This window comes from Oncorhynchus keta, unplaced genomic scaffold (assembly GCF_023373465.1).
Source record: "Oncorhynchus keta strain PuntledgeMale-10-30-2019 unplaced genomic scaffold, Oket_V2 Un_contig_2577_pilon_pilon, whole genome shotgun sequence".
Lineage (NCBI taxonomy): Eukaryota > Metazoa > Chordata > Actinopteri > Salmoniformes > Salmonidae > Oncorhynchus > Oncorhynchus keta.
Genome location: NW_026284622.1, coordinates 120001 through 134326, shown reverse-complemented (window position 1 = coordinate 134326; position 14326 = coordinate 120001). Strand labels below are relative to the sequence as shown.

General features: G+C 46.6%; 1 protein-coding gene across 1 annotated transcript in view; it reads right to left on the bottom strand.

Moving 5' to 3' along the window:
• Positions 1–14326, bottom strand: part of LOC127922463 (voltage-dependent T-type calcium channel subunit alpha-1H-like) — a gene marked incomplete at its 5' end in the record, with an annotated part of 133385 nt that overhangs the window by 17155 nt on the left and 101904 nt on the right. Inside the window, 5 exon segments of the mRNA XM_052506229.1 lie at positions 4617–4697; positions 4700–4749; positions 4967–5076; positions 5437–5588; positions 8458–8650. Coding sequence (XP_052362189.1) covers positions 4617–4697; positions 4700–4749; positions 4967–5076; positions 5437–5588; positions 8458–8650 — 586 coding nt within the window.

The window sequence follows — 14326 nt, the reverse complement described above, 5'->3', positions numbered from 1 at the left end:
GACTACTACAGTGCCATCAATATTATGTTACCTGAGGCAGGGCCTGAACCAGCAGTGTCAGTAGAGCTCTCATCCCTGTTGCCATCTTCAAAGTATTACAGCATGTACTACTCAGTATTATATTAGTATTAGGTTACCAGTATTATATTAATATTATAGAGAGGCAGCCTGAACCACAGTGTCTAGTAGAGCTCTCATCCTGTTGCCATCTTCAACAGTATTACTATAGTACTACTACAGTATTGTATTAGTATCAACAGTTTACTATGTACACTCAGTATTATATTAATATTATAGTTACCTGAGGCAGGGCCTGAACAGTCAGGAGTAGAGCCCTCATCCCTGAAGTCTTCAACAGTATTACAGCATGCCATCAGTCATTATGTTAATATTATAGAAGGCAGGGCCTGAACCACATGTGTCAGTCAGAGCTCTCATCCCTGTGGCCCATCTTCAAGCTATAGTACTACTACAGCATGCCATCAAATCATTACTATAGTGGCTACTAGAATTATATTAAGCATGCCATCAGTCAGGATGTGGCCTGACAGCATGCCATCAGTCCACAGTGTCTAGTAGAGCTCTCATCCCTGTTGCCATCAACAGCTATGGTACTACTCAGTATTGTATTAGTGTATTACTATAGTACTACTACAGTATTATATTAATATTATAGTTACCTGAGGCATGCCATCAGTGTCTAGTAGAGCTCTCATCCCTGTTGCCATCTTCAACAGTATGCCATCAGTCAGTGATATTAATATTATAGTTACCTGAGGCAGGGCCTGAACCACAGTGTCAGTAGAGCCCTCAGTGTTGCCATCTTCAACAGTATTACATGCCACTCAGGATATTAATATTATAGTTACCTGGTGGGGCCTGAACCATCAGTGTTCTAGTAGAGGCCTCATCCCTGTTGCCATCTTCAACAGTATTACATGCCTATCAGTATTATATGGCCCATTATAGTTACCTGACAGCCTGCCATTTGTCAAAAAGTGCTTCTCAGAAGTTGCCATCTTCACAGTATTACTGTCAGTCAGTATTATATTAATATTTAGTTTGACAGGGCCTGAAACCAAGTGTCAGTAGAAATTGATCAGAAGTTGCCATGAAGAAGTCAGATGGGCCCAGAAGTTAAACCAGAATAGCCATTAGTCCAGAACAGACCATTAGAACTCCAAAGTTGATTAGAACTGAAACAGAACAGGATCAGAACAGAAACCAGTACAGAAGTTAGAACTGAAACAGAATGCAACAGATGCAAACCAGAACAGTGCCCATTGCAGAACAGAAACCAGAACAGACCCATTAGAACTGAAACCAGAATAGAACAAGAACAGAAACCAGAAAGAAGCCATTAGAAACCAGAAACCAGAACAAAACCATTAGAACTGAAACCAGAACAGAACCATTAGAACTGAAACCAGAAAGGCCCATTAGAACAGAAACCAAACAGACCATTAGAACTGAAACCAGAATAGAACCAGAACAGAAACAGACCATTAGAACAGAAACCAGAACAGACCCATTAGAACTGAAACCAGAATATGAGACCATTAGAACAGAAACAGACCATTAGAACAGAAACCAGAACAGAACCATTGAACTGAAACCAGAACAGACCCATTGAACTGTGAACAGAACCATTAGAACTAAACCAGAACCTTAGAACTGAAACCAGAACAGAACCATTAGAACTGAAACCAGAACAGGCCCATTAGTATTGAAACCAGAACAGAACCATTAGCTGAAACCAGAACAGAACCATTAGAACTGAAACCAGAACAGACCCATTAAAACTGAAACCAGAACAGAACCATTAGAACTGAAACCAGAACAGGCCCATTAGAATGAAACCAGAACAGAACCATTAGTCCTCCAGAACAGAACCATTAGAACTGAAACCAGAACAGACCCATTAGTATTGAAACCAGAACAGAACCATTAGAACTGAGAGAACAGGCCCATTAGAACAGAAACCAGAACAGACCCACTAGAACAGAAACCAGAACAGGCCCATTAGAACAGAAACCAGAACAGAATAATTAGAACTGAAACCAGAACAGACCCATTAGAACTGAAACCAGAACAGACCCATTAGAACAGAGACCAGAACAGAATCATTAGTGAAACCAGAACAGAACCATTAGAACTGAAACCAGAACAGGCCCATTAGAACTGAAACCAGAACAGAACCATTAGTATTGAAACCAGAACAGAACCACAAAACTGTAGAAAAGGACCCAAACACATCGCTCTGGATAAGAGCGTCTGCTAAATGACTTAAATGTAAATGTAAAATACTGTACACATATACAGTCGTGTCAAAAGTTTTGAGAATGACACAAATATTATTTTTCAAAAAGTCTGCTGCCTCAGTTTGTATGATGACAATTTGCATATACTCCAGAATGTTTTGAAGAGTGGTCAGATGAATTGCAATTAATTCAAAGTCCCTCGTTGCCATGCAAATGAACTGAATTCCCCCAAAAACATTTCCATTGCATTTGAGCCCTGCCACAAAAGGACCAGCTGACATCATGTCAGTGATTCTCTCAACACAGGTGTGAGTGTTGAAGGACAAGGCTGAGATCACTCTGTCATGCTGATTGAGTTCAATAACAGACTGGAAGCTTCAAAGGAGGGTGGTGCTTGGAATCATTGTTCTTCCTCTGTCAACCATCACCCTCAAGGAAACACGTGCCATCATCATTGCTTTGCACAAAATGGGCTTCACAGTCAAGGATATTGCTGTCAGTAAGATTGCACCTAAATAAACCATTTATCGGATCATCAAGAAATTCAAGGAGAGCGGTTCAATTGTTGTGAAGAAGGCTTCAGGGCGCCCAAGAAAGTCCAGCAAGCGCCAGGACCATCTCCTAAAGTTGATTCAGCTGCGGGATCGGGCACCACCAGTAACAGAGGTTGCTCAGGAATGGCAACAGGCAGGTGTGAGTGCATCTGCACGCACAGTGAGGCGAAGACTTTTGAAGGATGGCCTGGTGTCAAGAAGGGCAGCAAAGAAGCCACTTCTCTCCAGGAAAAACATCAGGGACAGACTGATATTCTGCAAAAGGTACAGGGATTGGACTGCTGAGGACTGGGGTAAAGTAATTTTCTCTGATGAATCCCCTTTCCGATTGTTTGGGGCATCCGGAAAAAAAAGCTTGTCCGGAGAAGACAAGGTGATGCTACCATCAGTCCTGTGTCATGCCAACAGTAAAGCATCCTGAGACCATTCATGTGTGGGGTGCTTCTCAACCAAGGGAGGGCTCAGTCACAATTTTTCCTAAGAACACAACAATGAATAAAGAATGGTACCAACACATCCTCCGAGAGCAACTTCTCCCAACCATCCAGGAACAGTTTGGTGATGAACAATGCCTTTTCCAACACAATGGAGCACCTGCCATAAGGCAAAGGTGTTAACTAAGTGGCTCGGGAACAAAACATCAATATTTTGGGTCCATGGCCAGGAAACTCCCAGACATTAATCCCACTGACAAACTTGATTGTGGTCAATCCTCAAGAGGCGGGTGGACAAACAAAAACCTACAAATTCTGACAAACTCCAAGCATTGATTATGCAAGAATGGGCTGCCATCAGTCAGGATGTGGCCCAGAAGTTAATTGACAGCATGCCATCAGTCAGGATGTGGCCCAGAAGTTAATTGAAAGCATGCCAGAGCAGATTGAATGGGCTGCCATCAGTCAGGATGTGGCCCAGAGGTTAATTGACAGCATGCCATCAGTCAGGATGTGGCCCAGAAGTTAATTGACAGCATGCCATCAGTCAGGATGTGGCCCAGAAGGTAATTGACAGCATGCCATCAGTCAGGATGTGGCCCAGAAGGTAATTGACAGCATGCCATCAGTCAGGATGTGGCCCAGAAGTTAATTGACAGCATGCCATCAGTCAGATGTGGCCCAGAAGTTAATTGACAGCATGCCATCAGTCAGGATGGAAGGTAATTGACAGCATGCCATCAGTCAGGATGTGGCCCAGAAGTTAATTGACAGCATGCCATCAGTCAGGATGTGGCCCAGAAGGTAATTGACAGCATGCCATCAGTCAGGATGTGGCCCAGAAGTTAATGACAGCATGCCATCAGTCAGGATGTGGCCCAGAAACTGGACAGCATGCCATCAGTCAGGATGTGGCCCAGAAGTTAATTGACAGATGCCATCAGTCAGATGTGGCCCAGAAGTCATTGACAGCATGCCATCAGTCAGGATGTGGCCCAGAAGTTAATTGACAGCATGCCATCAGTCAGGATGTGGCCCAGAAGGTAATTGACAGCATGCCATCAGTCAGTGATGTGGCAGACACAGAGGTCTTGAAAAAGAAGGGTCAACACTGCAAATATTGACTCTTTGCATCAACTCCATGTAATTGTCAATAAAAGCCCTTGTACACCTTACTGAGGGAGAACTGTGTGTGTGTGTGTGAGTACCTCTAGCGATCCTCAGTACTCTCATGATGCATATGATGTGGGTGTAGGGTTGATGGGTGTGGTGTGTGTGTGTGTGTGTGAGTACCTCTAGCGATCCTCAGTACTCCTGATGGTGGGGTTAAACTGGTGGGGCCTGTGGGTGTGTGTGTGTGTGAGTACCTCTAGCGATCCTCAGTACTCTCATGATGCGTATGATGGTGGGGTTGATGGGCAGGGACGCGTTGAGGTCAATCTCCTCAGAGTGATGCCCATGACGGACAACAAAACGATGGCCAGGTCCAGCTGGTTCCACCTACACAGAGAACGTTTCATTGTGTATATAGAGTATTGAAAGTGCAGTGTGTGTGTGTGTATGCAGTGTGTGTGTGTGTAGGCAGAGTGTGTGTGTGTGTGTACCTCTCCTTGAAGAACTGGGCCTGTTTGAGGACACGAGTGAGGGGTGTGTGTGTGTGTGTGTGTGTGTGTGTGTGTGTGTGTGTGTGTGTGTGCAGTGTGTGTCAGTGTGTTACCTCTCCTTGAAGAACCGTCTCAGCCCGAAGGCGATGAGTTTGAGGACCGTCTCGATAACAAACACCAGAGTGAAGACGTAGTTACAATACTTCAACCCCTCCTCCAGATACTGGAAGACACACACACACACACACACACACACACACACACACACACACACACACACACACACACACACACACACACACACACACACACAACACACACACACACACACACACACACACACACTTGTTGCTATAGGTACAAGATTGTCCTAGTTAACTTTGTGGTTGCTATGGCTACCAGTGTGTGAGGTTACTAGGTTACCTGTGGCAGGTTGTAATTGTAGTGTGGTTACTATAGTAACATGGGGCTGTTTATACTGCAGTGTGGTTGCTATAGTTACCCGTGGCTGGTTTTATTGTAGTGTGGTAACTATAGTTACCTGGAGCCGTTTGTATCGTAGTGCGGCGGTTGCTATAGTTACCTGCGGCTGGTTGTAGTGCTCCATGCTCATGGTGAGGACGTTGGTAGCGATGATGACGGTGATGAAGAGGTCCAGGTAGTGGCTGGTGCACAACGTGTGGATGGTGAGACGCACCGGGGAGTAGTCTGCATAGTAGGGCCTCTCCTGGGCCTCTGTTACAACACACAGAGTAACCTGGTCATTAAACTGGGCCTCTCCTGGGCCTCTGTTACAGACACACAGAGTAACCTGGTCATTAAACTGGGCCTCTCCTGGGCCTCTGGAACACACAGAGTAACCTGGTCATTAAACTGGGCCTCTCCTGGGCCTCTGGAACAACACACAGAGTAACCTGGTCATTAAACTGGGTCTCTCCTGGGCCTCTGGAACACACAGAGTAACCTGGTCATTAAACTGGGCCTCTCCTGGGCCTCTGGAACACACAGAGTAACCTGGTCATTAAACTGGGCCTCTCCTGGGCCTCTGTTACAGGGCCTCTGTTACAGACACACAGAGTAACCTGGTCATTAAACTGGGCCTCTCCCTGGGCCTCTGTTACAGGGCACACAGAGTAACCTGGTCATTAAACTGGGCCTCTCCTGGGCCTCTGTTACAGACACACAGAGTAACCTGGTCATTAAACTGGGCCTCTCCTGGGCCTCTGTTACAGACACACAGAGTAACCTGGTCATTAAACTGGGCCTCTCCTGGGCCTCTGTTACAGACACACAGAGTAACCTGGTCATTAAACTGGGCCTCTCCTGGGCCTCTGTTACAACACACAGAGTAACCTGGTCATTAAACTGGGCCTCTCCTGGGCCTCTGTTACAGACACAGAGTAACCTGGTCATTAAACCTGGTCATTAAAACTGGGCCTCTCCTGGGCCTCTGTTACAACACACAGAGTAACCTGGTCATTAAACTGGGCCTCTCCTGGGCCTCTGTTACAGACACACAGAGTAACCTGGTCATTAAACTGGGCCTCTCCTGGGCCTCTGTTACAGACACACAGAGTAACCTGGTCATTAAACTGGGCCTCTCCTGGGCCTCTGTTACAACACACAGAGTAACCTGGTCATTAAACTGGGCCTCTCCTGGGCCTCTGTTACATACACACAGAGTAACCTGGTCATTAAACTGGGCCTCTCCTGGGCCTCTGTTACAGACACACAGAGTAACCTGGTCATTAAACTGGGCCTCTCCTGGGCCTCTGGAACACACAGAGTAACCTGGTCATTAAACTGGGCCTCTCCTGGGCCTCTGTTAACACACAGAGTAACCTGGTCATTAAACTGGGCCTCTCCTGGGCCTCTGTTACAGACACACAGAGTAACCTGGTCATTAAACTGGGCCTCTCCTGGGCCTCTGTTACAGACACACAGAGTAACCTGGTCATTAAACTGGGCCTCTCCTGGGCCTCTGGAACACACAGAGTAACCTGGTCATTAAACTGGGCCTCTCCTGGGCCTCTGTTACAGACACACAGAGTAACCTGGTCATTAAACTGGGCCTCTCCTGGGCCTCTGTTACAGACACACAGAGTAACCTGGTCATTAAACTGGGCCTCTCCTGGGCCTCTGTTACAGACACACAGAGTAACCTGGTCATTAAACTGGGCTCTCCTGGGCCTCTGTTACAGACACACAGAGTAACCTGGTCATTAAACTGGGCCTCTCCTGGGCCTCTGTTAAGACACACAGAGTAACCTGGTCATTAAACTGGGCCTCTCCTGGGCCTCTGTTACAGACACACAGAGTAACCTGGTCATTAAACTGGGCCTCTCCTGGGCCTCTGTTACAGACACACAGAGTAACCTGGTCATTAAACTGGGCCTCTCCTGGGCCTCTGTTACAGACACACAGAGTAACCTGGTCATTAAACTGGGCCTCTCCTGGGCCTCTGTTACAGACACACAGAGTAACCTGGTCATTAAACTGGGCCTCTCCTGGGCCTCTGTTACAGACAGACAGAGTAACCTGGTCATTAAACTGGGCCTCTCCTGGGCCTCTGTTACAGACACACAGAGTAACCTGGTCATTAAACTGGTCGTCTGTAGATCAGGGACAACAGTAAAACATATTCTGGTATGAGGTCATCGATGAAGTTACTGCCAGAGAGTTGTGACTGTGTGTGTGAAACTGCTGCCTCAGGAGTTCCATCCTATCCATCACCATCTCAAGGTCTCACACACACACACACAGTCACACACACACACACACACACACACACACACACACACACACACACACACACACACACACACACACACACACACACACACACACACACACACACACACACACACACACACACACACAGTATCCATCACCATCTCAAGGTGTCTTTGGCCAGAAAAGCGTCTCTGTTTGCCAGGAAGTTTATGTCACGATGAGCTGAACACGATGACAGACTGCAGATAGAGGGGTGTGTGTTTGGGTCTGTGTGTGTGTGTGTGTGTGTGTGTGTGTGTGTGTGTGTGTGTGTGTGTGTGTGTGTGTGTGTGTGTGTGTGTGTGTGTGTGTGTGTGTGTGTGTGTAGGAAACAGTATGTGTCCAAATTCAGAAGCAACATGTCTTCCCTCCCTCCCTCCTCCCCCTCCCTCCCTCCCTCCCTCCCTGTCTTACTCCTCCTCCTCCTTCTCTGCTCTCTTGGCTCTCTTCTCCTGCCCCTCCCTCCCTCCCTCCCCTCCCTCCCCTCCCTCTTACTCCTCCTCCTCTTCTCTGCTCTCTTGGCTCTCTTCTGCTCCCTCCCTCCCTCCCTCCCTCCCTCCCTCCCTCCCTCCCTCCCTCCTCCCTCCCTCTTACCCTCCCTGTCTTACTCCTCCTCGTCTTCTCTGCTCTCTTGGCTCTCTTCTGCTCCCTCCCTCCCTCCCTCCCTCCCTCCCTCCCTCCCTCCCTCCCTCCCTCTTACCCCTCCCTCCCTCCCCCTCCCTCCCTCCCCTCCCCTCTCCCTCCCCTCCCTCTTACTCCTCCTCCTCTTCTCTGCTCTCTTGGCTCTCTTCTACCCCTCCCTCCCTCCCTCCCTCCCTCCCCTCCCTCTTACTCCTCCTCCTCTTCTCTGCTCTCTTGGCTCTCTTCTCCTCCCGGGCCTTGGCCTCCTCTTCCTCCTGGTCCTGACGACACTTGTGGAAGTTCTCCACGACGACGCCCACGAACATGTTGAGGACGAAGAAACTGACGATGAGGAGGAAGGAGATGAAGAACAGGAGCATCCACGGGTTGTGGTTCCTCACCGGCTGGAGGACGAAGATAAACCACAATATCAGAAACAGAGAGAAAAGGACTTATTGGTTCTACTGTTGTACTGCCACAACACTCATCAGGACTTATTGGTTCTACTGTTGTACTGCCACAACACTCATCAGGACTTATTGGTTCTACTGTTCTACTGCCTCAACACTCATCAGGACTTATTGGTTCTACTGTTGTACTGCCACAACACTCATCAGGACTTATTGGTTCTACTGTTCTACTGCCTCAACACTCATCAGGACTTATTGGTTCTACTGCCTCAACACTCATCAGGACTTATTGGTTCTACTGCCTCAACACTCATCAGGACTTATTGGATCTACTGCCTCAACACTCATCAGGACTTATTGGTTCTACTGCCTCAACACTCATCAGGACTTATTGGTTCTACTGTTGTACTGCCTCAACACTCATCAGGACTTATTGGTTCTACTGCCTCAACACTCATCAGGACTTATTGGTTCTACTGCCTCAACACTCATCAGGACTTATTGGTTCTACTGTTGTACTGCCTCAACACTCATCAGGACTTATTGGTTCTACTGCCACAACACTCATCAGGACTTATTGGATCTACTGTTGTACTGCCTCAACACTCATCAGGACTTATTGGTTCTACTGCCTCAACACTCATCAGGACTTATTGGTTCTACTGTTGTACTGCCTCAACACTCATCAGGACTTATTGGTTCTACTGCCTCAACACTCATCAGGACTTATTGGTTCTACTGCCTCATCACTCATCAGGACTTATTGGTTCTACTGTTGTACTGCCTCAACACTGATCAGGACTTATTGGTTCTACTGCCTCATCACTCATCAGGACTTATTGGTTCTACTGTTGTACTGCCTCAACACTCATCAGGACTTATTGGTTCTACTGTTGTACTGCCTCAACACTCATCAGGACTTATTGGTTCTACTGTTGTACTGCCTCAACACTCATCAGGACTTATTGGTTCTACTGCCTCAACACTCATCAGGACTTATTGGTTCTACTGCCTCAACACTCATCAGGACTTATTGGTTCTACTGCCTCAACACTCATCAGGACTTATTGGTTCTACTGCCTCAACACTCATCAGGACTTATTGGTTCTACTGTTGTACTGCCTCAACACTCATCAGGACTTATTGGTTCTACTGCCTCAACACTCATCAGGACTTATTGGTTCTACTGCCTCAACACTCATCAGGACTTATTGGTTCTACTGTTGTACTGCCTCAACACTCATCAGGACTTATTGGTTCTACTGCCACAACACTCATCAGGACTTATTGGTTCTACTGTTGTACTGCCTCAACACTCATCAGGACTTATTGGTTCTACTGCCTCAACACTCATCAGGACTTATTGGTTCTACTGTTGTACTGCCTCAACACTCATCAGGACTTATTGGTTCTACTGCCTCAACACTCATCAGGACTTATTGGTTCTACTGCCTCATCACTCATCAGGACTTATTGGTTCTACTGTTGTACTGCCTCAACACTGATCAGGACTTATTGGTTCTACTGCCTCATCACTCATCAGGACTTATTGGTTCTACTGTTGTACTGCCTCAACACTCATCAGGACTTATTGGTTCTACTGTTGTACTGCCTCAACACTCATCAGGACTTATTGGTTCTACTGTTGTACTGCCTCAACACTCATCAGGACTTATTGGTTCTACTGCCTCAACACTCATCAGGACTTATTGGTTCTACTGCCTCAACACTCATCAGGACTTATTGGTTCTACTGCCACAACACTCATCAGGACTTATTGGTTCTACTGTTGTACTGCCTCAACACTCATCAGGACTTATTGGATCTACTGTTGTACTGCCTCAACACTCATCAGGACTTATTGGTTCTACTGCCACAACACTCATCAGGACTTATTGGATCTACTGTTGTACTGCCTCAACACACATCAGGACTTATTGGTTCTACTGTTGTACTGCCTCAACACTCATCAGGACTTATTGGTTCTACTGCCTCAACACTCATCAGGACTTATTGGTTCTACTGTTGTACTGCCTCAACACTCATCAGGACTTATTGGTTCTACTGTTGTACTGCCACAACACTCATCAGGACTTATTGGTTCTACTGTTGTACTGCCTCAACACACATCAGGACTTATTGGATCTACTGTTGTACTGCCTCAACACTCATCAGGACTTATTGGTTCTACTGCCTCAACACTCATCAGGACTTATTGGTTCTACTGTTGTACTGCCTCAACACTCATCAGGACTTATTGGTTCTACTGCCACAACACTCATCGGGACTTATTGGTTCTACTGTTGTACTGCCTCAACACTCATCAGGACTTATTGGTTCTACTGCCTCAACACTCATCAGGACTTATTGGTTCTACTGCCTCAACACTCATCAGGACTTATTGGTTCTACTGTTGTACTGCCTCAACACTCATCAGGACTTATTGGTTCTACTGCCTCAACACTCATCAGGACTTATTGGTTCTACTGCCTCAACACTGATAAGGACTTATTGGTTCTACTGCCTCAACACTGATCAGGACTTATTGGTTCTACTGTTGTACTGCCTCAACACTCATCAGGACTTATTGATTCTACTGTTGTACTGCCTCAACACTCATCAGGACTTATTGGTTCTACTGCCTCAACACTGATCAGGACTTATTGGTTCTACTGTTGTACTGCCTCAACACTCATCAGGACTTATTGATTCTACTGTTGTACTGCCTCAACACTCATCAGGACTTATTGGTTCTACTGTTCTACTGCCTCAACACTCATCAGGACTTATTGGTTCTACTGCCTCAACACTCATCAGGACTTATTGGTTCTACTGTTGTACTGCCTCAACACTCATCAGGACTTATTGGTTCTACTGTTGTACTGCCACAACACTCATCAGGACTTATTGGATCTACTGTTGTACTGCCTAAACACACATCAGGACTTATTGGTTCTACTGTTCTACTGCCTCAACACTCATCAGGACTTATTGGTTCTACTGCCTCAACACTCATCAGGACTTATTGGTTCTACTGTTGTACTGCCTCAACACTCATCAGGACTTATTGGTTCTACTGTTGTACTGCCACAACACTCATCAGGACTTATTGGATCTACTGTTGTACTGCCTAAACACACATCAGGACTTATTGGTTCTACTGTTGTACTGCCTCAACACTCATCAGGACTTATTGGTTCTACTGTTCTACTGCCTCAACACTCATCAGGACTTATTGGTTCTACTGTTGTACTGCCTCAACACTCATCAGGACTTATTGGTTCTACTGCCTCAACACTCATCAGGACTTATTGGTTCTACTGCCACAACACTCATCAGGACTTATTGGTTCTACTGTTGTACTGCCTCAACACTCATCAGGACTTATTGGTTCTACTGTTCTACTGCCTCAACACTCATCAGGACTTATTGGTTCTACTGCCTCAACACTCATCAGGACTTATTGGTTCTACTGCCTCAACACTCATCAGGACTTATTGGTTCTACTGCCACAACACTCATCAGGACTTATTGGTTCTACTGTTGTACTGCCTCAACACTCATCAGGACTTATTGGTTCTACTGTTCTACTGCCTCAACACTCATCAGGACTTATTGGTTCTACTGCCTCAACACTCATCAGGACTTATTGGTTCTACTGCCTCAACACTCATCAGGACTTATTGGTTCTACTGCCTCAACACTCATCAGGACTTATTGGTTCTACTGTCTCAACACTCATCAGGACTTATTGGATCTACTGTTGTACTGCCTCAACACTCATCAGGACATATTGGATCTACTGCCTCAACACTCATCAGGACTTTTTGGATCTACTGCCTCAACACTCATCAGGACTTATTGGTTCTACTGCCTCAACACTCATCAGGACTTATTGGTTCTACTGCCTCAACACTCATCAGGACTTATTGGTTCTACTGCCTCAACACTCATCAGGACTTATTGGTTCTACTGTTGTACTGCCTCAACACTCATCAGGACTTATTGGTTCTACTGTTGTACTGCCTCAACACTCATCAGGACTTATTGGTTCTACTGTTGTACTGCCTCAACACTCATCAGGACTTATTGGTTCTACTGCCTCAACACTCATCAGGACTTATTGGTTCTACTGTTGTACTGCCTCAACACTCATCAGGACTTATTGGTTCTACTGCCTCAACACTCATCAGGACTTATTGGTTCTACTGTTGTACTGCCTCAACACTCATCAGGACTTATTGGTTCTACTGCCTCAACACTCATCAGGACTTATTGGTTCTACTGTTGTACTGCCTCAACACTCATCGGGACTTATTGGTTCTACTGTCTCAACACTCATCAGGACTTATTGGTTCTACTGCCACAACACTCATCAGGACTTATTGGTTCTACTGCCTCATCACACATCAGGACTTATTGGTTCTACTGTTGTACTGCCACAACACTCATCAGGACTTATTGGTTCTACTGCCTCAACACTCATCAGGACTTATTGGTTCTACTGCCTCAACACTCATCAGGACTTATTGGTTCTACTGCCTCAACACTCATCAGGACTTATTGGTTCTACTGCCTCAACACTCATCAGGACTTATTGGTTCTACTGTCTCAACACTCATCAGGACTTATTGGTTACCAGAACAGCCTCAACACTCAGTACTTATGTGGGGACTACCAGAACAGACCTCAGACCTAGAGGCCTGTAGCAGTACTATGTGGGGACTGAACAGACCTAGAGGCCTGTAGCAGTACTATGTGGGGACTACCAGAACAGACCTAGAGGCCTGTAGCAGTACTATGTGGGGACTACCAGAACAGACCTAGAGGCCTGTAGCAGTACTATGTGGGGTCTACCAGAACAGACCTAGAGGCCTGTAGCAGTACTTGTGGGGACTGTGGGGACTACCAGAACAGACCTTAGGCCTGTAGCAGTACAATGTGGGGACTACCAGAACAGACCTAGAGGCCTGTAGCAGTACTATGTGGGGACTACCAGAACAGACCTAGAGGCCTAGAGGCCTGTAGCAGTACTATGTGGGGATTCCAGAACAGACCTAGAGGCCTGTAGCAGTACTATGTGGGGTCTACCAGAACAGATCTAGAGGCCTGTAGCAGTACTATGTGGGTCAGAACAGACCTAGAGGCCTGTAGCAGTACTATGGTCTACCAGAACAGACCTGGAGGCCTGTAGTAGTACTATGTGGGGACTACCAGAACAGACCTAGAGGCCTGTAGCAGTACTATGTGGGGTCTACCAGAACAGACCTAGAGGCCTGTAGCAGTACTATGTACATTTAGAACAGACCTTTAAGTCATGTGGGGACTACCAGAGGCCTGTAGCAGTACTTATACCAGAGGCCTGTAGCAGTACAATGTGGGGACTACCACCTTAGCAACAACCAGAGGCCTGGATACTATGTGGGGACTACCAGAACAGACCCAGAGGCCTGTAGCAGTACTATGTGGGACTACCAGAACAGACAGACAGGCCTGTAGACAAGACGGGGACTACCAGAACAGGAGGCCTGTAGCAGTACTATGGGGACTGTGAGGCCAGAACAGACCTAGAGGCCTGTAGCAGTACTATGTGGGGACTACCAGAACAGACCTAGAGGCCTGTAGCAGTACTATGTGGGGACTACCAGAACAGACCCAGAGGCCTGTAGC